Source organism: Trachypithecus francoisi, unplaced genomic scaffold (assembly GCF_009764315.1).
Source record: "Trachypithecus francoisi isolate TF-2019V2 unplaced genomic scaffold, Tfra_2.0 Lachesis_group2, whole genome shotgun sequence".
NCBI lineage: Eukaryota > Metazoa > Chordata > Mammalia > Primates > Cercopithecidae > Trachypithecus > Trachypithecus francoisi.
Window position 1 is genome coordinate 72,694,321 of NW_022681465.1, and position 12,816 is coordinate 72,707,136.

Below are 12,816 nucleotides of genomic sequence, written 5' to 3' on the forward strand. Positions count from 1 at the left end.
TACAAATGATTCTTATCTCTTCATCAGAAAAGATAAAATAATGATTAGATTTTCCACTTGCTGGTAACGGAAGTTTAAAGGATCATAATTATGTTTCAGAGTCTTACACTCTGAACATTTTCTAAGTTCTAGCAGTGTGCCTTTCCCTGACACCCTTCCTTACCCTATAATGCAGGTGAATGAGATATTTTGGTCATAAAAAAAAGAATGACCAGGCTGGGTGTGGTGGCTCATGCCTGTAATCTCAGCACTTTGGGAGGCCAAGGCGGGTGGATCACAAGGTCAGGAGTTCAAGACCAGCCTGACCAACGTGGTGAAACCCAGTCTCTACTAAAAATATAAAATTAGCTGGGTGTGGTAGCACATGCCTGTAATCCCAGCTACTCAGGAGGCTGAGGCAGGAGAATAGCTTGAACCTAGGAGGCAGAGGTTACAGTGAGCCAAGATGGCTCAGCCCGGGCAACAGAGCAAGACTCTGTCTCAAAAAAAAAAAAAAAAAAAAAAATGGCCAAGGGTGGTGACTTAATTTTGTCCCACCTAATCTTCAGCTCTGTATTTTGTAACCTTAAAACCTGCAATCCAGATCGTGGTTTGGTCTAAGATGGGAAATTTTCCTACCTCACTGTAACAACACTTAAAAAAAAAGTCATATTCATAAGCAAATTTCAAAACACTTTGCATCATGATCTGTTTGGTAATTTCCCCCCACCCCCCACCCCACCCCAATGATGTTTCTCTCAGGATATAGTATAAAGGTGACTAGGACAATGAAAAGGTAATGATTAGCCCACTGTATATGAAATTAGTATTATCACCTTTGGAGGCACAGAATAGCCCTAAGATCCTTCCAAAGTACACAGTCAGCTGGTGTCAGGACTGGAAAGAGAACGTTTTTGTTGGATGCCTAGCATGGTTCACTGCCTGGTGGGTCAGGCATGGCTCTGACCTCCCTTCCCTTCCCTTCTAGACATTCCAAAATTCTCCCTTCTGGAAGCACAGCCCTCTGAGAAACTCATTGAGTTCCCTACGGTAATTGTGGGTTTAATTTTCCAGTAAGGCAAGGTCTTAAAGATAAATACAGATGGAAGAAAACGCTGGAGCTGTCACTGACGTCTTAACCACGTCCCTCATAAAAATCTGGTGTGTTTTGGCTTTTGATTTTGTTTAGTGAGAATATTCATGAGTGGTCATCTTTCTTAAAGGGCCAATACAGTAAAATTACTTTCCGGACACCTCTCTATCTTGGTGGCGCTCCCAGCGCTTACTGGTTGGTCAGAGCAACAGGGACAAACCGAGGCTTTCAAGGTTGTGTGCAGTCACTCGTTGTGAATGGGAGGAGAATCGGCATGAGGCCCTGGCCCCTGGGAAAAGCACTCAGCGGGGCTGATGTGGGTAAGTGGCTGCCCGGTGGGTTGGGGTAGTCTTATGGGATGTATGTCTTATGGGACTGCCTTTCTGGCTTGGCCCATGGAGGGAACAGCAACATTAGGTGCCACCCTGGGAAGCTGGTACCTGCAGAACGTCAGGAGGGAGGTGGGCCCCAGGGGTGAGGCTGGTGCTCTGCAGACATGCTGACTCTGCATCTGAACACCAAGATATGGAAACAGTATGGTGGACCAAACACTGATTGTGTCTTGCTAGCAATTTGGGTCTCATGATGAAATATGGCATGGTCTTATTGGACAAAGCAACAAGCAATCCAGCCCATTTACCTTACCTCACCCAATCCAGTGGAAGAGCTAACACAGTAATGTAAGAAGAGCTTTCATATACTCTCTGTTTCTTAAAGAAGTGGTCGAATTCTAATTCATGATCACAGTGCCAAACATTTTCTCATACACTCTCTCATTTACTTTCACACTAACTCTAAGAGGTAGAAATTATTATCATGCCCATTTTATAGATGAAGAAACTGGGGCTTGCAGAAGTTAAATAACTTATCAAAAGTAGCAGGCAGAGCTAGGCTTATTTTTAAAGCAATAAGGATGTTTATTCTATCACTGAAGGCAGCAGGTAGATAATTCCCAGGTTGGTTAATTCAGGGACTGTCTACTAGAGCTGCCATAACAAAATACTGCAGACTGGGGGAGTTAAACATCCGAAATTAATTTTCCCACAGTTCTGGAGGCTGGAAGTCCCAGATCAAGGTGCCGGCCAATTTGGTTCCTGGGGAGGCCTCTCTCCTTGGCTTGCAGACAGCCACCTTCTCACTGTGTGCTCCAGGGGTCTTTCCTCTGTGTGTGCACACCCCTGGTATGTCTGTGTGTCCAAATATCCTCCTACCAGGATACCAATCAGACCAGATTAAGTCCCCACTCTTATGACCTCAATTAACCTTAAATACCTCCTTAAAGATACTATCTCCAAATACAGAGAGTTAGGACTTCAACTGTGAATTTGGGAGGAAAAGCAGTTTAGTCCATAACAGGGTCTCTATGATATCAGGACTCTGGATTGATATCTCTAGGATACTCTCCTTTTCACTCACTACTCTAAGCATCACATCCTCATGACTTTGCCAAGCCCCATCTCTCAGATGTTATTTTGAAAGAATGCACAGTGAACATCATAGTCTCATTGCCTAGATTCTACCGTTAACATTTTGCTGCATTTTCTTGACCACATATCAATTCATCCCTCTCTCCATTCCTCAATCAGAGGTAGTATTCAATCCTCATGACTCCTAGAACAGTTATTTGTTTTGTTTGTTTTTCTTGTAGCTAATATTAGTTGAGCACCTACTTTAAGTAGGCATCATTCTAAATTACTTTGATCTTTCCAAGGTTATTATGAAGTAGGTGCTATCATTAGCCTTACTTTACAGATAAGAACCAATGGGGCTGGACGCGATGGCTCATGCCTGTCATCTCAGCACTTTGGGAGGCTGAGGCAGGCAAATCACCTGAGGTCAGGAGTTGGAGACCAGCCTGGCCAACATGGTGAAACTCCGTCTCTACTAAAATACAAAAATTAGCTGGGCATGGTGTCACGCCTCTGTAATCCCAGCTACCCAGGAGGCTGAGGCAGGAGAATTGCTTGAACTCGGGAGGCAGAGGTTGCAGTGAGCTGAGATTGTGCCACTACACTCCAGCTTGGGCAACAGAGTGAGATTCTGTCTTAAAAAAACAAAAAACAAAACAAAACAAAACAAAACAAAAAACCAATGGCGCAGAACAGTTAAGTAACTCACCCAAGGTCACACAGCTAGTAAGTGGTAGAGCCTAATGTGACCTCAGCCATTCTGGCACCAGGGACTACCCTCTTAACAAAATCAACTACATCAATGGCTACCAAATTGTTTCCCTCCACCTTGTTCACTCCTATAGGTGATGCCATTGTTATAACTATAAAAGATGCAGTTTACTTAACAAAAAAAGTTTACCATCCGTTGATTACTTGGTCAAAGTAAACAGTAAGCAGCAATGACTGAAACAATTATTAAAGTTGTCACTATGGTAGGACAATGTCTCCAAAATCCGTTTTCTCTCTGTGATGATTCAGAACATAAGAACCAGCCATTCCATTAGGAATCACATGCCTTGTTTATGAGCCTGGACCCTGAAGGCAGATTACCTGGATTTGAAAAATTTTTGCAACTCAGTCTCCACATCTAGACATAGTATCTACCTCATAAGATTATTTTGTTTAAATGAGTTGTGGTGCATAAAAAGCACTTAGAATAGGGCTTTGCACATCACAAACATTTCATAAATATTTCCTGTTATTAATATTATTATTCATATTCTAATCCTACCCATCAAACTAGCTATAATCTGTTTCTTCAGGGGAACAGCCCTGAATAAACCTGGCAGTCCTGAGATGGCATGGAAACCTCTTACAGGTAGTTCAGAGGTTGCAAAGTTGGGCAAGAACTGATTTCTGCCAGCTTTGTTAATTCCGGCACAGTGTGATACCCTCTTCTCCAGCAGGTGGCACCAAAAAGACCTCTCTTGCGGGCTCCAGCTCCCGGGATACAGCTCTTGGATTACTGTATAGATTTCTCTCTGTGAATGTTAATGGCACCTGTCAGCCATGTTGGTGTTTTACATTTCTTCCCATTTCATTTTCCCCAGGGTTATAAGAGTGGGGCTGGTTATCCTTCCTCAGCTTTCATGTTTGCTGTCCTTTGGGTTACTCCTCCTGAAATTCAAGTTTTTGTAAGTCAAACGCGGCCTCACCAGGGAGGTCATGGTTTCCTGTCTGATATCTCTAACTTGGCATTGCCATCTTCAGCTGTGACTTCTTCTCTGCCTTCCCACTAAACCTGTTTTCATTCCCCAGAGGGGCCTTTCATTACTCAGTTCCTTCCACTTCATCTCTTGTCTTTCGTTAGCCTGTTCCCAGCTCCTGTGCTCCCTGCAAGTCACATTCTACAATAGGTAGTCAGAAATCTCAGCAAATTTTGCGTTCTCTGGTCCAGCTCTTGATTATTTCCATTCAGATTCTCAAACCTATATTTCCACCGCTCATTTATGCCAATCCTGTCTTGGATATCCCCACTCTGCTGGAGCAGTCACAGAGCCACTTCCCGGATTTGAGATTCAAGGGGTCTGTGGTGACCATGGGTCTCACCCTGGCTTACCAGCTCTTTTCCTCATTTCACTCAATAAATACTTCACTGAGCACCTGCTTAGTGCTTGTCACAGTGCTGGGTGCTAGAGATCAAGTAATGAACAAGGCAGGATCCGGCTCAGTCCTCATATGGTTACCATGAGGAGAGACCAAATTAATATAATAATCACACAGTGAAGGTGAAGTTACACCTGGGGTAAGTGTTATGAAGGAGAAGTGATGCTGCAATGGTGATGTTCAATAGGGAGGTTGTAGGGTTTGGGGGCCGGGGAAAGAGTTTCCCAGAAGAGGATGTTAATATGAAGCAAGAGTAGGAGTGAAAATGTGGAGATGGGAGAGAAGGACGTTCCAGGCGAGGGAAGGGCTTATTCCAGGGGAAGAGGAAGTGGGGGATGGGTGCCATGATGTAGTTTGTGATTTGAGAAGATCCCCTGAAAGCTCATTAGAAGGGGCTTTCAGGGATACATGTAGAGCAGCTGAGGTCTATTGCGGTAGGTCACATGACAAATGACGGTTTAATCCAAGTGGTAGTGGTGGTAGAAACAGAGAGAGATCTGACAGATCATTAGGGGAAAAATAGGTGGGCTTCGGTTATGGATTGGGGGCTGGAGACAGGGAAGTTTCTCCTTGTTCGTGGTCTCTTTAAGGAACTCCACCCAATAATGTTCCACATTCTTTCCCCTCCTTAGAAGTCTTATTTCTCTTCTACCTCTTGCTTTCTTATCTAGCAGAAACCTACACAACAGCCGGCCTATAGTAGGCGCTGGTGAAAGTGACTTTACATATTGATGATGAGGTCCATGTATACACGACCTTGCCGCACCCACCTCTCCTCCTCCTCACTCTGAGTTGAGAGTTTTCCCCCTAAAATGAACCTGTTCAGCTACACTCTGCACTTACCCTTCCTGGCTTCCCTGGGCTCTTGCTGCCAGGGTTCTCTCTTCTCAGTAGCCCAGGGGTTCTTAACCTTTTTTGCACTGCAGCCCCCTTTGGTGGTCTGGGGAAGCCCATGGGCCTCTTCTCATAAAGATGTTCTTAAATGGAGAAAAATAATATATGTAATATTATAAGGGGAAACAATTATACTGAAACCCAGCCCTATCATATATTTTTTGTTTTGCTTTTACAATGATATATGTGCTCCTTTATAAAGCATTAAGGAACAGAATTATTTAATGGTGGGTGAAATAACTCCCATGACTTCAAAGTAGCAACAAGTATAAATGATACTTTGAAATATGTGCAATAAATGGAATGTGACAACAACTGTGAGGTCTGTTGGTCACAAGTCACAAGAACTACTAATACTAGAAGTATCTTGCCTGCATTGAAAGTTGATGGAAATACATACCCAGCTCCAGGCAGAGGCTAGGCAAAATACAGATGCAATATTTTTTCCTTCTCGGTTCACAGAGCCCCTGCTGTGGCTTACTCACCCATGCTTAGGTTCTCTCCAGCTCACAAGGTGCCATGCCTTGTGTGACCCTGTACCCACACCGGTTTGGAAACTCTGGGAACCTCTCTCCCTTCTTTCAAGGCCTGATACCAGCACTGAGTATTTCCACAGTCATCTTAGACTTAAATCCAACCAAAGCAACCTCTCCCTTTGCTTTGCAGAAGTCAGGTCCTGTCCACAGCCACTCTTATTTCTTCCCTCCTGCACCATTCTTTTAGTCTTTCAAGCTACAAATATTGAGATTGTGCTGGAGGAATCTTCTTGCCCTTCGACCACTACAGTGAATCTCTCATTTCTTCCTTCCTTGGATGTCTGATCCTTCACAGTCTCTCCATTTTCTTTGTGGCCACCCTGTTCACTCCCCTATAGGACTTCTTTCCTCTCCTCCACTCCTGTCACTCATCAGTCTGTCTTGCGTGCCATTCCCAGAGTAATCTTGCTGAAATGCTGCTTTCACCAAGTCAGCAACTCCATCTGGCTTTCATGACCTCCCCTACCCTACCCTCACCTCTTAAAAAATAGTTAAAATGCATAAGATTTGTAAAGTAATCCTTTTCTGTTCATCTAAAATAACATACAAGGACCCCGCTTCTTTCTGTGGATCTAGCCAAGCTCTGGGAAGGAATCACAACGCACAGAAATTGGCAGGGCTCAGGGACGTTTGAGAGTTTGGCTCTTTAAGATCGAAGTCAGCCAGCATCTCTGTGGAGACTGCGAATGCTGGGCGTGACATTCTTAGGGCTGTGGCTGGAGACCACTGGCCATGTCTGCCTGAACATTCAGTAGCCACCAGCTGGAATTCACAGAGGCTAGCCCACCCCAGCTGGGGTGGCAAGCCATCTGCACGGGCTTTAATTTAATTCTGTTAGCAGTCCCTGAAGTCAGTCTCCTCTCCTGGGTCTACCCTGGGTGCCTGGCCCTTACCCGTCCTCCCAGTGAGTCTTTATGAAAAGTCTGGACCAATTCAAGGAGGGAAGGGTGAGAGATTCATCCGGCCAAGATGACACACTCAGGCCAGGGGAGGCTCCTGCCCTCACAGGGTGGGCTACCAGCTCATGCAGAGGGAAGCCTTGACGACTGGGAGAGAGCACAGCTGGACCCTTCATTTCCAGGGGCACGCCCTTCTACCTCCACCCCCAGAAAAAGTGTTTTGTACTCCCTCATGTGGTTCTGGGCCAGATGGTGGTCCATCTGTCTTAACTGATTTCTTACACACAAAGAGAAAACACAAAGAAGCAGAAGAAAAACAGCCCATGAAAAGTCCATTTGTTTTCCTCTGATGACCTGCACTTGAAAATGACAAAGGATACCCTTTCTGGATCTCTCTGATCTGTTTGGTGAAGAGAACTCACTCATTGGTGTTAAGCCTTTCAGCCTTCTTACTGCAGGCCACCTTTCTGTGCCTCATCAGGGTGTAACTTTGGAAGTAGAAATAGGGATTCTGAAACCCATGTGCCAAAGTATTATGGGGCCCTCTCTCTCTGCTTCCTACCCCAGACAGAGGAGTTGACAATCCAGGTGAGTTAATCAGCTTAGATGTGGCTGGGTGACTCCTTCCGTGCCTACCTTGCTTGTCTCAACTTTGAACCAACAAGGCAGCAGCACTTAAGCTAATTGGGGTCATGCAATTTAGAATGCTTTTAACATAAACACCCTGTTGACATTGGAGGGATTGAAATATGCTCTTGTGGGAGCAACAGAGAGATGAATTAAAGCAGAAACAGCTCAGTCATCCCAGTTAGTGGTCATAAAATTGCCCAGAAATGTATTATTTGATTTATTGTGTCCATCATGTTTTTTAAAGTCTCTGTGGCTCTTCATACAGGACAAACCAAAATCAAATTAAAATGAAGAGCAGGTTCCACTTATGCTGAAAGCCTGTTTGCAGTTGTGCAGAGCTGCAAATCAACAGGAGTAAGAACTGAACTGTATTTATTCAGAACCATGAGCTGCTGGTGGGGTCAGTGCCACTGTGTTGGACTGGCACACATGGCGGATGGGCTTTGTAATTCCCATTCTGTATTTAGGGGAATGCAGCAGTGGAATCTGCGATGAGGCCTCGTGCGTCAATGGTGGCACCTGTACAGCAATCAAAGCCGACTCCTACATTTGCCTCTGTCCCCTTGGGTTTAAAGGTCGACACTGTGAAGACGGTGAGAAAGAAGCAAGTTGATAGCGGTTTCTATCTGCATGTTAATTTGTGTAGATGTACTTTATCATCCATGTAGGTTTTTTTTCTTTTTTTTTTTTTTTGAGACAAGGGCTCCCTCTGTTACCCAGGGTGGAGTGCAGTGGCACATCTCGGCTCATTGCAACTTCTGCCTCCTGGGTTCAAGTGATTCTCTTCTGCCTCAGCCTCCCGAGTAGCTGGGACTACAGGTGTGTGCCACCACGCTCAGCTAATTTTTGTATTTTTAGTAGAGACGGGGTTTCACCATGTTGGCCAGGCTGCCCTCAAACTCCTGGCCTCAAGTGATCCACCCGCTAGGCCTCATCAATGTACTTTTAACAAAGCTAACAAAGCCCTATACACTTTTATGGGATCAACACTGCTTTGCTGGGAGAGATGGGGGAAACATTTTTTTTAACCAGGTTGGAGTGTCTGACTGCCAAAATTTGTTTAGTAAAGTTCATTCACTCATCTGATGTTGAGCCTTTCAGCACTTCTTACTGCAGGGCACCTTCTGTCCCTCAGCCAAACATATGTTCATTTCAAGATGCTAAGAATGAGTGGACTCCTCTTGGCCCTTGAATAACTTTTTTTCTTTTTTTTTTTTTTTGAGACGGAGTCTCGCTCTGTCGCCCAGGCTGGAGCGCAGTGGCACGATGTCGGCTCACTGCAAGCTCCACTTCCCGGGTTCACACCATTCTCCTGCCTCTGCCTCCCAAGTAAAAGCCTGTATTGGTATGGTTTGTATCAGACTGAATTCAAAGCATTTAAAGCTCATGCTCATGCTCTTTAGAATATCTGTCAATTTCTGATAAAAGATTGGGAAGGTGGGGCCAGGCACGATGGCTCCTGCCTGTAATCCCAGCACTTTGGGAGGCCGAGGTAGGCGGATCACGAGGCCAACGTGGTGAAACCCCAGCTCTACTAAAAATACAAAAATCAGCTGGGCGTGGTGGTGCACGACTGTAATGCCAGCTACTTGAGAGGCTGAGGCAGGAGAATTGCTTGAACCCAGAAGGCGGAGGTTGCGGTGAGCCGATATAGCACCACTGTACTCCAGCCTGGGTGACGGAGCGAGACTCCATCTTGGAAAAAAAAATGGATTGGGAAGGTAGACACAGAAACATGAACAATGTGATGGGACAAAATTAATCTTTATTTGTACTGTTCTACTAAATTATTCCACACTTTAATACTGAATGTACAGAGAGTATGTAAATATGTATACATGCACACACTATGTGTATATAAACATGGAAACACACACACAAATACACATATGTGTACACACACACTCAAATAATAACAGAAAATTTCAAAGATTTTGGAAAATCATGGAGGGTTCCAAAAATGATTTTGGAAAATCATTTTTGCCGAATTCTAAAATTAAAATAAAAAGAAAGTAAAACTGAGGCTAAGATCACAAAACTAGTCAAATTCTTCCCTAATTCAGATTTGGACCTAAGATTCCATGCTGGGCAAAATGTTTGTAATCTCAAATCTCATGTCACCTAAAAGAGGGCATATGAGTCAGGGTAAGCCAATGCTGTTACATACCATCTCATATTTCAGAAGCCTTATTAATCAAGGCTGGTTCTTGCTCATATTACAAAATCACTGCAGGTCAGAGACGATGGTGAGAGAGGGCGTTCTGCTCCACACAGTTACACAGGGACACAGTTTCCTTCCATCTAATGGCTCTTCTAGGACCTTAGAGTCCTCCACTGATACCTGCATCCTGCCAGCATGCAAGAAGAGAGGAAGAGCATGGAGGATGGAGGGAAGTTTTAGGGGTCACACCTAGGGTTCTCTATGATTCTTTCACCCGTATTCTACTGGCCAGAATTCAGTCACACCAGCAACCTAACTGCAGGGCTGCTGGGAATTATAGTTTAGGTCTGTACCCAGGAGGAAAAGAACAGGGCTGTGGGTGCACATGTGGCCAGTTTCTGCCACAGATTGATTTCTAACACCGTGCTTGTTTTTTCAGCTTTCATCTTGACCATTCCTCAATTCAGAGAGTCTCTGAGATCCTACGCTGCAACTCCCTGGCCACTGGAGCCCCAGCATTACCTTTCCTTCATGGAGTTTGAGATCACATTTCGGCCAGACTCAGGAGATGGTGTTCTCCTGTACAGCTATGACACAGGCAGCAAAGACTTCCTGTCCATCAACATGGCAGGGGGCCATGTGGAGTTCCGCTTTGACTGTGGCTCTGGGACTGGTGTTCTCAGGTGAGGGCTGAAACCTTCTGGGACCCTTTCCCTTGAAAAGGCAAATAGTAACCACTTCAGAAAAAAACCCAACTTGCCATTCAGCAGCTCACACTCGCCCTGTCTTCTCTACGTGCTTATCTTCTGAAACTTGTGCTGACTCGTCCTGCTTCAGGCAGATTGCAGGCTTCCCATAGAGAGTACTCTCCTTCCCACAAGGCTTCCTTTTCTCAAATAACTACCCAACAGGTGCAATTCTATGCTTCAAACTATGGAAAATGGACTTGCTTCAGGTGGAGGTAAACTGCCTCCATTTCCACCTAAAGTTATGCCACGTCATCCGCAGAAACTTGACGAACTGTAACTAATCAGTATCTTATACAGAGCGTCAAATGATGGGCATCCAGCAAATACATGTCAACTAGTAAAAAAGTATTAATATTTTTGAACAAAAATGTCCTTGATGACCTCACTCTAAATTTTCTCTTTCCTCTTGAACTATTTCTTTAATGGAAACTGACAGTGAATCATCAGCAATGCAAAGACCCGTTCCCTAAGCAGTATGCTCAAGAAAGATGTGCGATGAGTGGTTTCAGTAGCATAGCAGGAAATGGGTGCTTCTGCAGTACTTGCTGGTATTTGCAGAACTGGTCTGAGTAGTCAAAACTTTCCTACTGTTATCTAGTTTGTGCTATTAAATTACTTAGCAGGTGGATTGTTCCTTGGAGCCTGTAGTTTGTAGATGCAGATGCTTTTATTTATGCCTCCCATCTTTTTATTGCATTGATGGTAGTTTTAACCTTCAAGCCAGAGGGGCCACTAATCAAATGCAGACATACTTCTTGTTCCTACGTTTATCTAATGCTTCTCTTTTGAAACTCACTAGAATGTTTTGCTCCATGGTGCCCTGTAACATGATATCAGTCAGTCTGTTGTTTCAAAGAATGTTGCAAACTGCTTTCCATCACTCTTCATATTGCTAGACTGTCATGTTTAAAAAGAGTATGTGGGTGAGATGCTAAAACCATGCATTGCCCTTCACTACTGACCATTTTTCCTGGCTGATAGAAAATGCTCACTGCATTAGGTTTTAACAGTTCTTAAAAAGGATGGTTTATTTTTGTCCTTGTGGCTGAATTCCTGCACATCAGTGACACCTTCCGCCCTAGGGGAATGGATAAATATTGTTGTACCTCTGGTTATGCAAAAACATCCTATATTTCAAGACAACTTTGGTGGGGATTTAATTGATTCAATTTACATATGATTATGCAAAATAGCCTAAGCAATTCACTTAGAGCTGTATGTCAGGTTGACAAAGGAAGACACCTTGAATATCACCTTGCACTTTTAAATGGTTTTCTTCCTGGATAAGGAATGACCAGAAAGATCCAGCAGAGGGTCAGGGCTCATCAGCCCTCCTCCTGGACAGACTGCCCCTTCCACACTGCCTCTCTGCAGTGGCAGCTCCAGCTGTGGGGTCACGAGCACATGGAACCCTTAGAAGTCCAGCATTTCTCTCTTTCATAACTCTGTGCTTATTTTTGACATGAGATGTTTTTAATTTTTTTTTTGTACATTTATTAAGTTATTGTTTCACTGCCTATCAGGAAAGGCAACTGGAAAAGGAATTTTTCAGAATTAGGTGATGAAAATGAGGCAAGAGTTTCTAAGGGACAAACCACCATCTGTCCCCTTATCCCATCGCCTCCTGAGCGTAACCTAACAACAGTGATTACTCTTGGTGTTTCAGATGCCCCGTTGGAAGCTGTTTATTTTGAAAGCCATTTCGAAGACTTCTTGCTTAATTAAGAAAATGCAGTGAAAACCCAAACTACAGGAAGTTGCAGAAGTGGCCAGATCATTTTAACTTTAGGAAAAGGATAAGATGGGCAAATTCATTATGAACTTGATTAAAAAATCACAACAATCGAAATGAGTTCTTGATGGCCGTGATCAATAAAAGGATGTTGAAGAAGGTGGCATATTGACAGCAAATGACCTCTGCAGTACAAAAACATGAAATGGCTCTGTTATGGAGATAGACCACTTAAAAAGGGCTGCTTATTTCTTTATTGCATATTGATTTAGCCAAGGTGATTAAATTCTAATTGCTAAGAACAAATCACAGAAGCATTTGCCAAAGCCAAAAAAAATCAAGTGAGGGGGTGGTGACCTTTCAATAATTGTGCCCATTGGTATTCCTCATGGTTTTCTAAAGATGATCCAGGACCATGAGATAATTGGGAAGTTCAACGAGGGCCAGGAACTAGACATTGCTAGAAATACAAATGCAATAATGAGTCTCTTTCTGCACACCTCACTATAAAATGTAATGAGTAAAACTTGCGTAAATATCATTAAACTTTAAGCACTTCCACTTTGAATGAATAATTGAACTTTTA

At 43.8% G+C, this 12,816-nt stretch overlaps 1 protein-coding gene across 4 annotated transcripts in view; it reads left to right on the forward strand.

The window, feature by feature from the left end:
- EGFLAM (EGF like, fibronectin type III and laminin G domains) overlaps positions 1-12,816 on the forward strand; it is a 201,225-nt gene that overhangs the window by 153,593 nt on the left and 34,816 nt on the right. For all 4 annotated transcript variants that reach the window (XM_033179402.1, XM_033179399.1, XM_033179400.1 and 1 more), the window contains exons 12-14: positions 1,203-1,392; positions 8,056-8,181; positions 10,189-10,432. In XM_033179402.1, coding sequence (XP_033035293.1) covers positions 1,203-1,392; positions 8,056-8,181; positions 10,189-10,432 — 560 coding nt within the window. The remainder of the gene's footprint in view (positions 1-1,202; positions 1,393-8,055; positions 8,182-10,188; positions 10,433-12,816) is intronic.